Source organism: Pogoniulus pusillus, chromosome 27 (assembly GCF_015220805.1).
Source record: "Pogoniulus pusillus isolate bPogPus1 chromosome 27, bPogPus1.pri, whole genome shotgun sequence".
NCBI classification, from domain to species: Eukaryota; Metazoa; Chordata; class Aves; order Piciformes; family Lybiidae; genus Pogoniulus; species Pogoniulus pusillus.
In genome coordinates, this window is record NC_087290.1 from 15,939,253 (window position 1) to 15,959,191 (window position 19,939).

The 19,939-nt window shown below is 40.4% G+C and overlaps 1 protein-coding gene across 2 annotated transcripts in view; it reads right to left on the reverse strand.

Annotated features, from left to right (window-relative positions):
- The window catches only part of BMAL2 (basic helix-loop-helix ARNT like 2), a 41,908-nt gene that overhangs the window by 11,680 nt on the left and 10,289 nt on the right, over window positions 1–19,939 (reverse strand). The window contains exons 2-11 of one of the 2 annotated variants that reach the window (XM_064165798.1): window positions 17,825–17,972; window positions 16,432–16,467; window positions 13,310–13,348; window positions 10,473–10,630; window positions 8,855–8,934; window positions 7,045–7,137; window positions 5,540–5,657; window positions 4,567–4,710; window positions 2,062–2,302; window positions 1,110–1,216 (exon numbers count right to left, since the gene is read on the reverse strand). In XM_064165798.1, coding sequence (XP_064021868.1) covers window positions 1,110–1,216; window positions 2,062–2,302; window positions 4,567–4,710; window positions 5,540–5,657; window positions 7,045–7,137; window positions 8,855–8,934; window positions 10,473–10,630; window positions 13,310–13,348; window positions 16,432–16,467; window positions 17,825–17,972 — 1,164 coding nt within the window. The remainder of the gene's footprint in view (window positions 1–1,109; window positions 1,217–2,061; window positions 2,303–4,566; window positions 4,711–5,539; window positions 5,658–7,044; window positions 7,138–8,854; window positions 8,935–10,472; window positions 10,631–13,309; window positions 13,349–16,431; window positions 16,468–17,824; window positions 17,973–19,939) is intronic. The other variant, XM_064165799.1, reaches the window with a different exon arrangement.

Consider the following 19,939-nt stretch of genomic DNA (forward strand, 5'->3'; position numbering starts at 1 on the left):
ACATTTTTGATGGCCAAAAGTACAAACTAAACACCTTAACGACTGACATCACAGAATCACAGAACTAACTGAATCATGGCACTAAGTGCCTCATCCAGACTCCTTTTAAACACCTCCAGGGATGGTGAATCCACCACCTCTCTGGGCAGCCCATTCCAATAACCAATCACTCTTGCTGCGAAGATCTTCCTAACATCCAGCCTAATCCTGCCCTGGCACAGCTTGAGGCTGTGTCCTCTTGTTCTGTCACTGGGTGCCTGGCAGAAGAGACTAACCCCACCTGGCTACAACCTCCCTTCAGGTAGTTGTAGAGAGCCATAAGGTCTCCTCTGAGCCTCCTCTTCTCCAGGCTGCACACCCCCAGCTCCCTCAGCCTTTCCTCACAGGGCTGTGCTCTGGACACATTCAAGCACCCCAACATCTTTCTTAAATTGAGGGGCCCTGAACTGGATACAGGACTCAACCAGTGTCGAGTACAGGGGCAGAAGGACTTCCCTGGTCCTGATTGCCACACTGTTCCTGATGCAGGCCAGGATGCCATTGGCCTTCTTAGACCCATCCTAAAAATCAATCTATGTTTAAAATCTTAAATTAAACCTGCAGTACTAAGTTTCTGCAGGTGCACTCTGCTGACCTGGGCAACCTTCATAATCAGAGTTTTTAATATGATTAGGCACACTTGCTCTTTAAGTTCCTTCCTCATAAGCCTTAAGGCAGAGAGTTATCATAGAATCATAGAATGCTCCGGGCTGGAAGGGACCTCCAAAGATCATCTAGTCCAACCCCCTCTGCACTTGGCAGGGGCATCCTCAACCAGATCAGGTCACGCAGAGCCCTCTTGAGCCTCACCTTGCATTAACAAGTAAACCTTGCAATTAAACAATTTAACCTTACAATTAAAGCACTGTAGCAGGATCCAAGATAACAGAGGTTTCTCTGTGCTTCTGTTACAGGCATCCTGTGGGCCTGCCTTACTGCAGATGTAGAAGTGAGCAATGCTGAGATTTAGTTTTATTTTCTCTCTGCTGCTGATTTTTTTATGTGCAGTGTTTCCAAGCAGCAGTTACACATAGTTGTAAAGCAGTCTAGCAGGACCAATTATTTCATACCTTCTTTATGTTTCTCAGCTAGATGATTGTGATCATCTTGATGGCAGTACTCGTAACAAGAAGTTCCCAGAAGCTCTTGTGGCAGATACCCTAAAATTGCTGTAGCACTGTTAGAAATAAAGACGTTGAACTACAGTGGATTCAAGCAATTGTAAAGCTCAGCATCAAATAAAGCAGCAAATGAACGTTTAAAGGAAGAGATGCTTGTGTTCACGTTTGAGAAACAGATGCAGCATTAGTATAGCTCTAAACCAACAGGAAATGCTACTTGCTGCAAGGAATGGCAACTCAAAGGAAGAAACAACAGAGGCTAAGTGCTTATGATCATTAGGTCTTCCTGTTTGCATTTGGGGGTACTGGTCACATATAAGGAATCATTCAAAAAATGCCTGTCATTGAATTTTGCTCTGCCATTTTCAGGCATAGGTTTAAACTCACTTTTAGATGAAAGGGAAGACAGCTGAAAGCAATGAAAAGCTCCCAATGACAAGAATGAAATTTAAAAGACAAAAGTGAGAACTTGGTCTCTGCAACGAACAAAACTTTCGCTTTAGAAACTTCAGGAAAATGGGAGCTTAGCTTTTATTTCTAATAAAATAATTGGGCACTTTGTTAAGATAAGAAGGAATTTGCTCCAAATACTTAGATTTTCAGAAATACTACTCTTTTGGTTAAGTGTTTATCACTTATGTTATATGCAGAGCATCTAACTTGAGATGTTTCTTTACGAGCAAGTACACGAGTGCATAGGACGGTGCATTTCATCTTTCCCCAGTGATCAAGACACTCACTGTTGCACACTATGTGCAAAAATCCAGAGACTGAGAATGAACTGCTGCTTCCTGCATACAGCACCTAGCAATTGTAACTGCTTGAACAAAATCACCAGTCTGGCAGTATAAACTAGTGGTGTCATGTGCAATTTCTCTTCAGTAAAGAACAAAACACTTACCGCTGATCTACATAAACAAATTTTCCATCCATGGCAAACCGTGTAACAAATTCTGTTGCTTTCACTTTTATCTCTCCACTCTTTTGGGGGACAATGTAAGGGTGTAACCTCCCAATTGCAACAAGACAGTTAAAGTTACTACTGTCCTTTTCTACATCATTTTCCTCTTCTACTCCCACCTCATTAGGAGGCCAGTTCTTCAAATACCCAGTACAGTGAATGGTACAGTATTTCCTGTGATCTAGTAAAGAGAGATGAAATAAGCAGCAGTTAAAGTTCAAAAAGGAAACTGAATGATCTGTTTGCCAGGAGACCAGCAACCATGTTTTTCATGCTTACCTACAACAATGCTCCAAAGGCTACTGATAATTTTACAGGCTGTTTTTTAATTCATTTTGTCCTACTTCGTGTTGGCTTACCCGAGAGAGCTCTTCTAACCTCATGCAAGATTGAGGAAGCTGTGCTAGGTTGAAGCTAGCTAGAATGTTTTGGTGAGAAGGATTAGATCACAGGCTATGAAAGGGAAACAGTGCTGATGTCTACTTCACTCACAGGCTTGCTGAGAGGTATAAGAACAAGAATCCAAACATAGATAAGGCACTTCTTCTGCTAGGGAGCTTGGAGCTGCATTTTTTTTCCTTTCTCTAGCCTCTCTGCCATTTCTCTGATTAATCCACTTTGCTTCCTAAGCCCCTGACCGAACCTCCATTCTTCCTTGGGACTGGGGTAAGGTTGAGAGGGGTGGGATAAGGTGGAAGGGCAGTTGGAGCCCCTCCTGGGGACTCAGGTTTCTGGGAGGGCTGTTGTGTTTCTGTATTACCTTTTACCTTGTATATTTCTGCATATAACTGTATATACTGTAAATACCTGCTTGTATATTGAGCTAAGCTGTAAATATCAGCTTCATTCTAATTTCCAGAACCAGCTGAGTGTAGTCTGGGTGATTTCCAAAGTGTGGGGGGGCAAGTAACACCCAAACCATCACAGAAGGTTAAGTTATAGGTGTTGGCAGTTTGAAGATGAAAAAAAAAAAATCAATCAGCAGTCCAGTAACTCAGAGACCAATAGATGGTTGCATATATATTGTAAAGTAAACTGAAGACATGCTCTGGAGCTTCTAAATCAATTCACCTCTTGTGAACAGGACAATCTTAACATACGTGTACTACAATTGCTAGAAGAATCATTTGAGAGGACAATCCAAACCAAGCCAGCTTATTTTTTTGGAGTTTATTTGGGGCCTCTGAATTTCTCACACACCTCTTTTGAAAGCCTTGCATTTCAGTATACACTGTCATTTATTCCTACAGCTGGTAGACTCGCTGATGCCTAGATAAACATGCAAACACCCACGCACGCATCAAGGCACAGAGATGACATTACTGCGTCTTGCAGTTACTATCCACCTTTCAAAAACCTGCCCAAACACTCTTTTTTCCCCTCTCTGTATTCTGAACAAGTTATACTGCATAGGATTTGATTTTCTAGCAACTACAGAAAACATGTATCAACTCTGGAGAATGAAAAAATTATCTAACCTACTGTGACTTTGTGACAGTTTCTCAGACTGTTAAGGCTGCTTCCCTCAACACTGCTTTAGTAAGAAACATCCACATAAGTTAAAAATCTTATCTACTAAATCATTTGGCATATCAAGGGAGATTGAATTCTATTTTCTTAACAGTTTCCAACCTTTCTAAAGATTTACTGTTATATAGTATCTCTCAAGAATAAGAGGTTACCCTGAAAAAACAGGAGAGGATGATTTTTTTTCAGGCTCAGTTTCAACACACCCTTGCAAAAACCAAACAAAACAAATCAATGCTTGGGTATTAAACAAAAGCTGGAAATGACATTTTATGAAGACCTGTTCATGGAATCATAGAATGGTTTAGGTTGGAAGGGACCTCAAAGCTCCTCTAGTTCCAAACCCCTGCCATAGGCAGGGACATCTCCCACTAGAACAGGTCACTCAAGGCCTCATCCAGTCTGACCTTGAACACCTCCAGGGAGGAAGCAGCCACAGCCTCCCTGGGCAACCTGTGCCAGTGTCTCACCACCCTCACTGCAAAGAACTTCTTCCTAACATCCAGTTTAAATCTCCCCTCTGCCAGTTTAAACCCTAACTCCTCATCCTGTCATTACATGACCTTGAATGCCTTGAAGCATTCATGTATGCCTTACCAAAAGTTTCTTTTTTTTGATCTGCTTCTGTGCTTTCAAACAGTGAGACTCCTAAAATTCAACTCCAGCAAACTATGTGCCCCTAAAAAAAAAATTCTGGTGGGTTCCTAACTCCCTTTTTTCCAGGAGTGAACAGAGAGGACAAAAGTTACAGTTAGACTGTTTCACAAGGTGCATCTCTAGTACATATTTACACTTGCTCTACTGCTACTCTGTGAAGGCAGCAATGACTACAAGGGCCACATTACTGACATTACAGAAGATAAAATACATCAAGTTTCAAACCAGAAAGCCCCCAACTCATCTCCACCACTTGAATACCTTTCTTTTTTGGGTTTGGCAAGCACTCCTTTTCTTCTTTGACTGCGTTCCTACTACATTTTATCCGACAGAAGAAGGAACGTCGAGCACCAGAATTCAGTCGAGCTGGTCCAGCTTGAAAATCTGTGTGTACTTGCAAGCCAGCTTACAAAAATTTAGTGAAGTAGTTAAACATCAAAACCCCAATAATGAAACTTCAGAATACAAGGCCTTTTCTTCTTTTTTTTTTTTGTTTCAGTACATTCTCCTTCCTGTTTTGTTGCCTAAGTTTTGTCCTTCCAATTAAAAGGAGTCTAATAATTTAAACAGGGCAAAGAAAACACAACTGCCACACAGATTCCAAAGCTAAAAAGAACTACCAAACTACTTTCAAACTTCTCTGGCTATCTTGAATGGTTATTTTAATACATATTCTTTACAAAACTTTCAACTTCTATTGGATACAAGGGAGAACTGCACAGACACTTATAAAAGCCAGCTAGAAAACAGTCATTAGCTTGCACAGTACATAATGCTTTCCACATAAGAAATAACTGTAAACAAAAGGAGATTTGGTTACATTAGGATTGACACTTAGCATTTTCAGAGAAGACAGTGATTCTTGGTATTGAAGTATTTTATCCCATGTTCGACTACATCAGGTCTTTTGTATTGACAAGACCTATCAAATACAAGAAAAAAAAGTAGTATGCCTGGTAGGAAGAATGTCAGACCACATCTTGGTAAATGTAAAACAATGCAAACTGCAGTTAGCTCTTATTGTCTAAACTAAATAATGCTCTTTTCTGGGCTAGCTTTTAAACTGTAAGTGCACTTTCAGCAGATGAGAAGCATTCAAATGTTTGCTTCAAAAAATTATGCCTCAAGTTCACACACCTATGCACATCTGAACAAGTCCTGCATAACAACTAGATTTAATAATATCTGTTTTGAAAAAAACAACAAACAAAGAAGATAATCAAATCTAACTTACTTTTCCCATCTATGAGCTTCTCCCTAGGAGAGATATCCGAAGAAGAAAGTTGCTCCTTCACTTTTGCAACATCCTTTGGATGCAAGTAATCAAACAAACTTTGTCCAATTAGACTGGCCTGTTTAAAAAGAACCACCACAAAAAAAGCAAACAACAAAAGAAATAAGAACCACATCATTTTAGAACAGCAAAGAACACAAATATTACTTATATCAGAAAAATAACTTTCTGTGCCTCTTTGAAAAGAGCAGACTTACTTGGATAAGGTTGTAGTCAGGTCGGGGTTGGTATCTTCTGCCAGGCAACCAGTGACAGAAGAGGACACAGCCCCGAGCTGTGCCAGTGCAAGTTTAGGCTGGATGTTACAAAAAGTTCTTCACAGAATGATTGGCATTGGAATGGGCTGCCCAGGGAGGTGATGGAGTCACCATCCCTGGAGGCGTTTAAAAGGAGGCTGGATGAGGCACTTAGTGCCATGGTTTAGTTAATTAGGTGTTAGGTGGGTTGGACTCATGATCTTGAAAGTCTTTTCCAACCTGATTAATTCTGATTCTGAATCTCTAGTTGGGACACATTCACTGCACTGCTGGTTCAGATTAACTAGCCTGCTGCACTACTGTAGGCAGGACTACCTTTGAAACAAAGGAATTCTTACAGAAGTGGGCTAGTTTGGGTATTTTCATGGCTTACCTTCACCACAGCAGATCACATCAGTGGTCAGAAAGGAGCTATTTTGACAAGCAGCATTCTAGATTCAAATTGGAACTCATTTTAGACGCAAGCCACTTGTGCTTGTTCAACAAGCCAGAGTCAGAAAAGGCTTTAATGAAAGGCTTGTAAGAAAACAGCATAAACATGCAGCCTCTTTCATTTGCCCAGACCCCACCTAACCCTAATGCAGATGGGAAAAAGCTGAGTGCCACTGAGAAAGGCCAGCAGTGGCTCTGTTACAATACAGGGCTGTAACAAATGGATTAGGCTGCAGGATGAGATTCATAACCTAGAACTATTCCAAAATAAGGTCATGGAGAACTTGCTGTCCCCCAGGACTCCAAGGTCATTCTCCATGGAGCTGCTTTCCAGCAGGGTGGACAGTTACTGTGGGTGGGGTGTATGTATGTAGGTGCACCTGAGAGTAAAAACATTACCAAAGAAAGCTTTAATTAACTTCCATTGCTGAACTACCAATTTCCACTGGCCTAAAAAACCCCAACACCCAAAAATCACCATTTAAAAGAAAGTATCTTGAAGGAAAAAATCAGAACATCTTCAAACTATCCCTTCCTCTTAGACTAGCAATTTTCTTCAGCATGACTAACTGTAATCCAGTCTGTACTTGCAAATACTTTGTACCAGGATATTCAGCCTTACTCTGAAAAAAAATTAAAGCACAGAAGTCCTAAGAAATAATCCACATGGATGTCTTTTAGTAACATGGAATGGCAAAAGTTAAAACACTTACACATGCAAAACAGGAGCAAACCAAGGAACTCAGTTATACCCACCTGATCATAATTCAGGATTTTACAAACCGATTCCGAGACAAACAAAATTTTTCCTCTGTTACATCCAACCACAAACAAGAATCCATCTGCAGCCTGCAAATTAGATAGATACTGGTTTTAGAAAGTAAATATAAAGAAAACAGAAAGATACTGGCTTTAAAAACATATACCTAAAACATACTATATTGATGACTACAAGGAAGCACACATTTAAACCTGATTGTTTTTAAAGTAAATTAGATATTAATCTGTGATGGTTTGGGTGTTCCCCACCCCCCCCCACACACACTTTAGAAATCACCCAGACTAGACTCAGCCAGCTCTGGAAATATGAATGAAGCTTATAATTACAGCTAGCACAATATACAAGCAGATATTTACAGTATAGACAGTTATATACAGAGATATACAAGGTTAAAGGTAATACAGAAACACAACAGTCCTCCCAGAAACCTGAGTCCTCAGGAGGTGCTCTCAACCACCCTTTCACCTTCCCCCGACCCTCTCAACCTTACCCCAGTCCCAGGGAAGAATGGAGGTTCAGCCAGGGGGTTAGGAAGCAAAGTGGATTAGTCCAAAATGGAGGGTGAGGTTAGAGAGTAAGATATAGCTCAGCCAGCAGCCCAAGTGAGAGTGATTATCTGTGTTTTTATTTCTTGTTCCTAAACTTCTCAGCAGGCCTATGAGCGAAGTAGACATCACCCTTGTTTTCCTTTCCCAGCCTGTAATCTAGTTCTTCTCACCAAAACATTCTAGCTAGGCTCAAACTAGCACCTAATCACATCAAAAAGCATTTCAGATTGCAAGGACCAAATTAGATCTTCAGTGACAGACAGCTAAAGACAGCTTTGGGAAAAGAGGTGGCCAGCGAAAAACAGCTTAACTTAGGGAGTCATCTTTCAGATCTTGGCAAAGTCTGCTGCTGCAGCAAAGGAAAACAGTTGCAAATAAGAAAGGGTAGAGGTGCATGGATATACCACGAAGTGCAAAAGCAAGGAGAAATATTTTCTTTCAGGTGGTTTGGGTTTTTTTTAATGCATCTTTTCTAAAAGAGAGCTTTAAAAACTTTAATGGAGGACAGCAAACAACTGCAAGTTTACCTATGAGTAATTGGAGCCATTCTTGATACTTGTATAGACCCACAGAATTTGTTTTCAACTGGAAAAGACATTTAAGATCAACCAGTCCAATCCTAATTCTACCAAGACTGGTGCTAAACCAGGTCCCCCAGCACCACATCTCTATTTTCAAACACCTCCAGGGACGGAGATTCAACCACCCACCTGGGAAGCCTCTTCCAAGGTTTCAGAACCCTTTCAGTGAAGAATTTTCTTCTAATAACCAATCTAAACCTCCCCTGGTGCAACTTGAGGCCATTTCCTTTTATCCTATCACTTGTTACCAGGGAAAAGAACTGGGTTGAGTTCAGGTGGACAACGACTTCCCAGGTCCTCCTTGTCACACTATTCCTAATCCAGGCCAGGGTGCTGTTGGTCTTCTTGGCCATTTGGGCACACTGCTGGCTCAGCATCAACATTTTTTCAACTTCTGCACTAAATATATGCAGATTAAACACAGATTTATTGTAACTGCAAGGGCTGCTGTCTGCCACACTCACAAATCATCTGCTGCATCCCTTTATGAAATAGCCTGCATAGTGTACAGTTTAAAAACCAGTAGTAATCAACTACATCAAAGTACTTGCTTGAAGTAAAAGATGGGAGAGAAAAAACATTCTTCAACTAAAACCTCAAGTTACTGGCAAGCTTTAATAAGGATATTATTCAACTGGCAATTTCCTTCCCCTTACCCTAAGGATTAACTGTCGGAGTTCATCATCCTTTAAAAATGAAGGTTTGTACCGGACCTCTGTATAGGAGCTGGTTGAACCTGGAAAAGAGATTATTTGTAGACACAATGTCAAAAGCTACACTGGAAATTTACTTTTAACAGAGATATAATTGGCTTCTATTTAAAACATTTTCTTTGCAACCACAGCGACTGAATTAGAATCATAGAATCAACCAGGTTGGAAGAGACCTCCAAGATCATCCAGTCCAACCTAGCTCCCAGCCCTAAATTTAAAAGGAAATAATTTTTAAATCCTTAACTGCATTTAAAAATCAAAGCCCCCCTCATAAACTTATGCTGGGAGAGAATACAGGCACAGAAACCAGCTTTTTCTTGTCCTTTATTCAGGAGAAACCAAGCAAACCTCTCTTCAGATATCTTCAGTGTGCTGCTAGAGAAGTGGGATTATGAGAACTGAATCTTCTAGAAAGATTTTGTGAGCTTATTGCAGAATCCTTAATGCTTGCTGAATCTGAATAACTGCAAAGCTATCAATTGCCATTTAGCATGAATAATGCTTTGTCAGCACTACATACCCAACAATCCACAAACCACTCTACTGTAGTTGAACTGAATGTCTCACAAAAGAGACTGATTCAGTACATTTATTGGTTTAGCACCTGTGGCAAGTACTTTAATTTTCATCCATTTCACAACTGTCCAGCACATTTCAACATTTTCACTCTTACTCCATATAGTGTCTTTCTTCAGGGTTTGTTTTGAAGATACTTCTAGTAACGGCTGTAAGGACTTTAATATTCATATCCTGTTATTAAAATGCAAACATCTGAGCTGGAGGTTTCTTGTGGATGCATCTTTAAACTGCAAGTGTAATCTCTGCCCTGGTCAGTTGTCACACTATTTCATTATGTGAAATAGCCCTCTAGAAAACCCTTTCAACCTACATTATTCTACTACTACTACTCCTACTTACTACTTCTACTCCTTTGACTTAAGACTAATGTGGCTCTTACTAGAAACCATTACTCATAAAAGGGATTTTTTTGCAACACAAACCCTTAGCAGACCAAAAATGTCAGACACTGAAGAGTGGCTTTTTTTCCTGGTAATCTGAGCAAAAAGTAGAAATGGAAGTTCTGGAAACTACACACAGAGATTTAAATGAAGAACACAACTACCTGAAGGGGAGTTGTGGAGAGGCTGCTGCTGGTTTCATTTCACAGGTAACTGGAGACAGAACAAGGAGGCATAGCCTCAAGCTGAGACTGGGGAGGTTTAGATTGGGCATTAGGAAAAAGTTTTTCAAGAAGAGTGGTCAGGGACTGGAATGAGCTGCCCAGGGAGGCGGTGGAGTCACCTCACCTGGATATGTTTCAGGGTCGTTTGGATGTGGTGCTTAGGGTATGGTTTAAGGTGAAGTTTGTCGAGCAGAGTTCTAGGTTGGACTTGATGATGCTGAGGGGCTTTTCCAACCTGAATGTCTCTCTGATTCTGTGACACTCAGATCTGAATTCAACCAATGTAAAATAAATGATCTTCTATTAAAGGTCAAAGAAGATACACAGTGTAACTCTTGACAGAATAAGGACATTCAGGATCAGTTTCCTACAACCCACCTTTTAAAGATTTTAAGTGCTGCACAGCCATCCGTAATACTGTAAGCTTGTCTAGTTTTCGTGCCATGGGATTGCACTGAGGTATCATAGCAGACAATTCCTCTATCAAATTATTCATTTTGTCTCTTCTTCTTTTCTCTGTTTGACTGTGAGCCTCCCTGAGGGGAAAAAAAAAACAAAGCAAAAATGATGTCAAGAAAAGCATAGAACACATCATTTTCCCTCATAACATTCATCAGTTTAATTTTGGGAACAGAATACGTTACCAGAAGTACTACTGAAATGAAACAGCTTTTCTTGTGTTACTTTTATGTGATAGTTGAATTGGATCCACTTGAACAAAGCAGAAGTGGCCACTATAATGATAGGAAATATTGAGGTGAAAAATATCACAAGCAATGGTTTGATTATCTGGTTTAGGTCATCCTGATCTCACAGGGGGGTTGTCTAGAGGATCTTTAGAGGTCCCTTCCAGCCCCTGACATTCTGTGATTGTATGAATCTATGATGACTTATAAAAGTTAAGTGCTTCTCCTGACCTTTGATGCCCAAGTGAATACCTTAAAACCTCACTGTATACCAGAGACCTTGTGAACTCATTAGTAATCACTGCAAGGCATTTCTGTTCCCTGGCCTTATCTACACCTACTTTGTGTAGCTTTTAAGAAAATTCTGCAACTATAAGAAAAAAAGAGAGGGGAAAAAAAAAAAGAAGGCAGGAAAAGAAGAATGCTCTTGGCATTCTTGCATTTATGCAAACTCACAACAACCTGAGATGAGCAATGCCTTCTTGTTGTCTCATTACCTTAAAAATTACCCAGATGGAAAAAAGACACAAACAACTATTAAGTGCACAGCTTTATTTCTCTCTCAGATTTGGGCCAGACACACTGGCAGGCAGCCAAACTGAGGGGCAACAAGTTTTGGTTAACTGATCTCCAAAACTCCTCCTCTGAAGCATGCAGAAGGTATTCAAGTTAATAAACTTAACTACTCCTGAACTAATGAGAAAGAACAAAGCATAGTTTTAAAGATATAATCTTCTACTGTTCTTATTACTTCCCCTAGAAAAAACCCCAACCCTTCTCCACAGAAATAGCTCTGTGTCAGCCATTCAAACAATTAGGTGTTCATGAAGCGTGTAAGATGTGGCACTTCGAGATACAGTTTAGCAGTAACTGCAGTCAGGTTACAGTTGGACTTGATAATCTTGAAGGTCTTTTCCAATCTTAATAATCATCTTTTCTCTCTGTTACATTCTCCAACTACAAAGAGGAAAGGAGAAAAGCAAGTTCTGCACTAGGCTTGTGAAAAGAAACACTGGAGAGAGACAACAGAATCACAGAATTAACCAGGATGGAAAAGACCTTTGAGATCCAACCTATCACCTAACACCTTCTAATTAACTAAACCATGGCACTAAGTGCCTCATCCAGCCTCTTCTTAAACACCTCCAGGGATGGTGACTCCACCACATCCCCAGGCAGCCCATTTCAATGCCAATCACTCTTGCTGTGAAGAGCTTTTTCCTAACATCCAGCCTAATCCTGCCCTGGCACAGCTTGAGACTGTGTCCTCTCGTTCTGTCACTGGTTGCCTGGCAGAAGATACCAACCCCCACCTGACTACAACCTCCCTTTGAGTAGTTGTAGAGAGCAATAAGGTCACCCCTGAGCCTCTTCTCCAGGCTGAAAAACCCCAGCTCCCTCAGCCTCTCCTCAGAGGGCTGTGCCTCAGCAGCCTTGCTGCCCTTCTCTGGACATGTTCAAGCACCTCAACATCTTTCTTAAATTGAGGGCCCCCGAACTGGATACAGGACTCAACCAGTGCTGAGTATAGGGGCAGAAGGACTTCCCTGGTCCTGCTGGCCACTCTATTGCTGATACAGGCCAGGATGCCATTGGCCTTCTTGGCCACCTGGCTATACTGCTGGCTCAACTATTAAGCAAACCTGCAAAGAGTCTTCCAGTTTTTTTTTCCTGCAACTAGCAACCCAAAGCTTAAGGAGAAACTTAATACAATGTGAAAGTTATTAAAGCAATGCACATCTTATATAACATTATGGCACAGTCACTAAAGAAAGCTGGATTTTGGAGTTCAAAAAAAAAGGTAAAGGTATTTTGGAGCACTTCCACTTCTTCCATTTTATTTCAATTGCAGGAACACTTCATAATTATTAGTGAGCATTCTATGTAAATAAATACTTAGCAGAGTGGATTATGGATTTCAGCTTTGACACCTCTGCTCACAGGAAAAATGAAAGACACTTTTGTCTTTAGAACAACCTTATAAAGCTAGCTTTATAGTTAAAACAGTTGAGTGAGTCACGAATGCATTTAGTCACACTGCATGTCAAGTATTACAAATGCTTGACATAGATTTTGGGTCAGACTCAGGAAAAACGCAATGGCAAACCTTCAATCATTTGCTATATGCAAACTTGTTCCAGAACAAGAACTCTTTGTCATGCTTTAGCTGAATCCATTTTTCACATGGGGCTACATTTTAAATACCTCCCAACTGTAGGCAAATCCAGAAAAAAAACAATCTTCCAATTCATACAGACAAGATTGGCTCCTCCCTTTATACAGGACTTGAACCTACTGTGTTTTAATTTCCATCTTGAAAATTCTGCAACAGAAATTTTCATTAAAATTAATAACAAAACCTCAAGTCCTGAAAGAAGGTCTAAAAATTACTACAAGTTAAGAGGGGAAAAGGAGAGGTTTACTGTTATAGATTTGACAGTTCTGAGGAACGTTGCCCACAAACTTGTATTTCACTATGGTGAATCTTAACATTTACTAGCAAAATGTAATTTTACTGTAAATGAATACCTGAAATCTTTTATTTTAATGTGTTCTTCATCTTCACTCCTAGAGAAAAGAAGACTGAGTTTTACATCACACATTTAATACTAGGCATTTCTTTCCTCCCATCAATTCAAGAAGACACAGAAAATAATCCAAAGCTACTATGGCTTTAACAAAAACAAACCCACCAAAACCTCCTAAATCAGAAATGATCTAGCAAGTGGTGTATAACTGAAGAGCCCAAGACATAACTTCCAATATGAACATGTTGTGGGGTTATTTCATAATTACAGGGCTACTTTTATTCTGGAGAAAACATTAATGGAAGGCCTAGAGTGACTGATTGGAATGAGCTGCCACGGGAGGTGGTGGAGTTGCTGTCCCTGGAGATGTTCAAGAAAAGACTGGATGAGGCACCTAGTGCCATGGTCTGGTTGACTGGACAGGGTTGGGTGCTAGGTTGGACTGGATGACCTTGGAGGTCTCTTCCAATCTGGCTGATTCTACGATTCTATGACCTGTTCTACTGAGAGAAGTTGCTGCCTACACAGGAAGCTTGGAACTAGATGATCTTTGAGGTACTTTCCAACATAAACCATTCTATGATTCTATGAGCATTCAAATAAAAATCAAGCCTAGACTTAAATTGTGCTTTGTTTTTTTTCCTTTTAATATTTTACAAAGAAAGTATCTATTAATGGTTTTCGTTCCAAAAATCTGGATGCCAAATAATGAAAAAAAAAGGAACAGTATCTTAGACTTTAATTGCTCATGGTCAGGAAAAACAAAAGTTCAGTATTTTCCCACATCATACAGTAATGACTGGAAAGTCCATGTAATATAACTGCAAATGGAAGACAATCATAGCATCTGTATAAATATCCAGCAGCAGGAAATATGAAGGGTGATTGAAATGAGACCAACACAAGAAGGACATGAAATCGTTGAAGTGAGTCCAGAGGAGGGCATGACGATGCTCAGAGGGCTGCAGCAGCTCTGCTATGAGGACAGGCTATGAGACTCTTCAGCCTGGAGAAGAGAAGGCTTTGAGGAGACCTTGGAGTGGCTTTCCAGTATCTGAAGGGGGCTATAGAAAGGCTGGGGAGGGATTATTGACAATATCTTGTAATGACAGGACAAGAAGTGATGGGTTTAAACTGGCAGAGGGCAGACTGAAACTAGATGTTAGGAATAAGTTGTTTGCAGTGAGGGTGGTGATACACTGGAACAGGTTGCCCAAGGAGGTTGTGGATGCTCCCTCCCTGGAGGTGTTCAAGGCCAGGCTGGATGAGGCCTTGAGAGACGTGTTCTAGTGGGAGGTGTCCCTGCCTATGGTGGGGGGTTGGAACTGGATGAGCTTTGAGGTCCCTTCCAACCTAAACCATTCTACTATCCAACGCTCTTTTTTCCTCCTTAACATCACTGCATTCTTCATCCACCATCTATTAAGAATTTCAGAACATGGCTTAACAGTTACCTTGTCAACTCAGTAAGAGCGTTTTGGTACTTGGAGAGGCAGTTTCAACATAAATACTGACTTTTATTTCCTTTAGAAGAAAAACTGACTCAACTATTTTTAATCTTTCTACAGAAGTTCTTAAGCTTTTTTTAATTCAGCAGTGGCAATTTCTCCTGTTGTACTCCAAAAGTCCATTCAAGGGCAGAGATCTACTAGCCTACGAAGAAGCACTGAGTTGTACCATGTTCCTCTGTAAAGCGAGAGAAATCAGTCAGCAGCTGTTTCCTATGAGGAATCACAGAATGTCAGGGGCTGGAAGGGACCTCAAAAGCTCATCCAGTCCAACCCCCCTGCCAGAGCAGGATCACCTAGAGCAGATCACACACGAACGTGTCCAGGCAGGTATTGAATATCCCCAGAGAGGGAAAGGCCTACAAACTAACTATCTTTCCTTCTCAGGAGCTCCACTTGGGAAGACTCTAGAACAAATTTGCTGCTTATGCAATTAGTCACAGCCTTCAATGGATTTATATAGCCTCTGTCCTAACAGCTGTGTTGTTATCGATGTAAGCAGCTGGATTAAAACTACCTTGACTACATGAACTTAAGGTGAAATTTTACCTCATGGCTACAATGTAGATATATTTGATTGGTATTAGAAAGAACAGAATCTGTATTAGCCAGGGAAAAAAATATAAAGAATATCAACTTTTCCTCTAATTTCTCAAGTGATTTATTAAATGTACTTTCCCATTTTTTCTGTAATAGAAGCAGGACTATCAAAGGCATCATCATGGGAAAAAAAAGCTAAAAAGAATAAACAATTTATCCCTAAAGGAAGACTTTTCTATTATCCCAATAAGTCACTGACTACCCTGTAGAAAGGAACTCTCATTTGAGCCAGAAGTGAGGTCCAACAGACAAAAGGATAAAGCATTTCCTGGGGTGCATCAAACACAGTGTAACTGTCCAGTCCAAAGGGGTGATGGTCCTGCTGTATTTAGTGGTGGTATAGCCTTGCCTTCAATTCTGTGTGCACTTCTGGGGCCCACAAGCTAAGAAGGATGTGAAAGTCCTTGAATGCATCCAGAGGAGGGCAAAGGTGGTGAAGGAGCTGGAAGGAACATCCTGTGAGGAGTGGTTATGGACCTGGTTTGTCTAATTTAGAGAAAAGAAGGCTGAGAGGTGACCTTGTGTTTTGTAGAGCTTTCTGTGGAGGGGGAGAGGAAGTGCTGAGCTCTTCTCCCTCGCATCCAATGATAGGACACATGGGAATGTGGTTCAAAGCTGTGCCAGCTGTGCCAGGAGACGTTTAGACTGGACACTGGGAAACATTCGTTCACTGAGAGGGTGACTAAACACTGGAACAGGCTTCCCAGAGAGGTGGCTGATGCCTCAACCCTGATAGCCTTATTCAGCTCTTACTTTTCATTTGTTCCCATTCTTACCTTAACTTCAATACTAATAAGTCTTGCAAAGCTATAAGATAGAGTGTCTCCTTAAAAAAGAAATCTCACAAATGGATTGACTGCTCCATTTTGTTAAACAACTGTAAGTTTATCACCTTGGGTTGTACAGAAACCTGCCCTTAAGGCAAACCACACAGGTCAAACAGGGAAATACGACATGTTTATAGCACTGAAAACAGAAGCTGATTCATTTACAAACGATAGTAATAAAAAAGTACCTTTTCTGAGGATCACCATCAGCTTCAACTGTATCCCTGCAGAGACAGATGATAAAAGTGAGCAGAATGTAATTTCAAGCACAACAAGGTATCTTGATCTATCCAACGAAAAATGTCGCAGAAATATTTCAGTGGAAGCCCCACTGGGTCAGTTGTTCTCAGCAAAATCATTGTGTTTTAGGAATCACTTCTTCAGAAATTAGATCTTATAAAATAATGCTTTTTCAAAGAGTATTTTGACTTGGACATGACTTTTTTCCTTTCTTTTGTTTTAAATGACTGAGGTGTCATGAAATCAGAGGGAGATCCAAACTTCAGGGAAACACTATTGGTGAACCAGCACTTTTACTGAACAGGCAGAAATCAACAAGTTGTACCAAAAAAGAATAGAGACTTTGTTTTGAGAAACTAAAGCATTTCTGGAGTTTGCAGTGATCTGCAAGATACACTTGAATGTCCAAGCTGACAATTAAATCAGCGTATGGCTCTGTACTGTACATCAGTGGCACCATCTATGGAAGCAGCAGTGATGAAAGAGAATCACTTTAATAATCACAAATCCATGTCAAATTCCTACCTCTATCCCCTTTTTGTAAATGTGGCTTTTCCACACTAGTTTGGAGATACCCCAATGCACCAGGTCTGCAGGTTGACTTGTGTCACTTCCAGCTCATTAATATAGCTTTGAATACTTCACTTAAAAAATAATTTTATCTAAATGATTATTTGGTTAACTGGCATCTGGCAGCCAGAAAAAACGGAGAAACTCTCAGCACTGTCATCTCTGTAGTCAAGAATGACCCACTTAAGAAGACTGAGTATTACTGTAGGACAGCTCTCATTTTTTAGGTCATAGCTGTGGATATTTAAGTATGTAACTGCTCTGGTCACTGAAGAAGCAGTTCTGATTCTACTGTTCTAGATCAAAGAACTTGTGACAGAACAAGAGGACACAGCCTCAAGCTGTGCCAGAGCAGGTTTAGGCTGGATGTTAGGAAGAGTTCTTCACAGCAAGTGGAATGGGCTGCTCGGGAAGGTGGTGGAGTCACCATCCCTGGAAGTGTTTAAGAGGAGGCTGGATGAGGCACTTGGTTTGGTGTTTTCCAACCTGGTTAATTCTCTGTTTCTGTGAATTAGTGATCTTGTTTCATGATTTAAGGTGATCCTCCAGCGTGCACCTGGGAGACTTCAAGCAAGTTGAGAACATTTTGCTGCAAAGAGAGCTTGACTTTACTAGCAGGCAAAGAAGAGGTAGTAAAAACCAAAAGACTTAGGACTGAAATTTCAGAATTGGAGACATATTACTCAGACACTTCAGGTGAGGAAGCAGCCTCACAGAATCCTACATACGCTCAAATTTACGTTGGGATACCTACAGAATCTGTATACTTACTGGTTATCAGAATCACTTCCTTTGCGCTTCCTTGGAATCTCAGCCACAGAAGCATTGAAAGAAGTGGTGGTAGCAGGCTTAGTTACGGGATTCATGAGGGTAGGGACTCCTGAAGCAATGCAGGAGTTTCCATTGATTGAGAAATTATCTGTGAACAAGAAAATAAAAGTGTCCTTTAAGAGCTGTATTCTCCTGTAGCCACTCTGATTTTCATTTGGAAAACAAAATTGTCTGTGGGCACCTTCTATGCCTCCAACACAAAAAACATAAAGGCTGCTCTTCTATAACCTAAATAAAGGAAGAAGTACACTGTCTTCTCACAGCCTGGTGTCTCATCAACCCAATCAACACATCAGCCACTATAAAATACACCAATCCCCCTCCTTACACAACCTGAGCAGACTACACTTGAATGCTCCAGCACCTCAAACATCCAGCTGCAAAAATCACAAGATGTGGCATTAGCCAGCAAATCAAAACACTGCAACTGCAGTAATAAGTATCTACTTCTAGCCCGAGGCAAAACCCAAGGTGAGCACATTCAAAATACAACAGGAAAAATGTAACTGGATATTTTATTGTCAGCTTTCTTTATTTAACATCTGTACTGTCTATAAATGATAGGCAAAAATGTGGAAAGAAAATTAACTACAGCATTATGATTTTTTTTCCCCCTTAGGTGTAAGCACATCTTACATCAGAAAAATTACCTCCTAGGTTCTCATTATTTTGCTGGAAAATGACTCTGGAGAGTTAACTGAAAATAGGCTAATGCTTGAAAAACAGCTTGCCTGGTCTTCCACTAATCCTCTCTCTACCAAGTCAGACTGCACAGAGTCAGCCCCTGTTTTATTTTAGTAAGCTCTTTAACCCATTAAGTCACGCGAGAAGGTCCAAAAAAAGAAAGAGGTGTAAAAACTCAAAAGAACAGGTAAACAGTTGACAGTAACAGCTGTAGGCATCTGCAACAGAGAGAGAATTTGGTTGCTTCAAAAATACAACACGCTCAAGTTAGGAATATTAAAAATGTTTTGTAAATGCTGTCCTAAACACTGCAAGGGCACAAAGAGTAGATGTTTACAGCATTCTTCAGCAGTCTCATTTTATATTTCTGCTATAAATCCATCTATAATCACCACCCCCCCCAACAACTCAAAAAAACCTCTTTACTCATCAAGAGCAGTTTTAAGTCACTTAGGTTATAGCAGCCTTTAATTACCAGATTAAGTTATTGAAACACAATAACGCTTCATGAATATTCAGCAAAGAGCACTTACTAAAGAGAAACCTAGAAGCAGCAGAGACAGGAATGCCTACAGCACAACAGATCCTTTCATCCTGAAACAAAGCAGGACAGGACAGACCCACTGACCTAAATACTCCTTCGCACAGATGGCTAGCCTGCTTTCTAAACCACTTTCCTTTAAAGAAACCAAACGTAATGCATCATTCTATGATTCTGTTTACAGCTTTTCCAGTTTATCCTTCATATTAAAACTATTTTTCCTCTCCCTACCAGGCAATAAATTCCAAATGCTGCATTCATGTCCTCTACATTTCCTAAGAACACTCTCTTGTGATTCCAAGGTGCTTATTCTCTCCCTGAAGAACAGCTTAACCTTCTGTAGTCTGTGATGAAATATTTCTTTGCTTCTTCAGCTATGTCACTTGGCAAAAGCTGGACAAAGGGTTTAGAAATCTCTGTTTTCAAAAGGAGAATGAGTGAGAATTCAGCCCAGCAACTAGGATGTGCTTCCATGGTAGGAAAAAGTTAAGATTATTACCTGCCAGCTGCATGCCATATTTCCATCTCTCTGAATTCTTTCATGCCATTAACATCCAAAACCAACTCCCCTTAAGAACATGTAAAGCACTACTGAATGTTTCCCAATTTCCCAGCACTCCTGCTTCACAAAAAACAATATCCAGAAAGACTGTTCTTTATTACAAGCTCATTTTCCTGAGAAACTGACATGAGTAATGTATTTTAAAACTACTAGAAACATCTTAATTCAACTAGAGATACTTCGTTTTACTACCCCAAAGGCTATGACTTGCACTAGTCTGGTTTGCAAGTTGCTAAAATCCTAACAGAGAAGTTATGCTTTTAAAAAT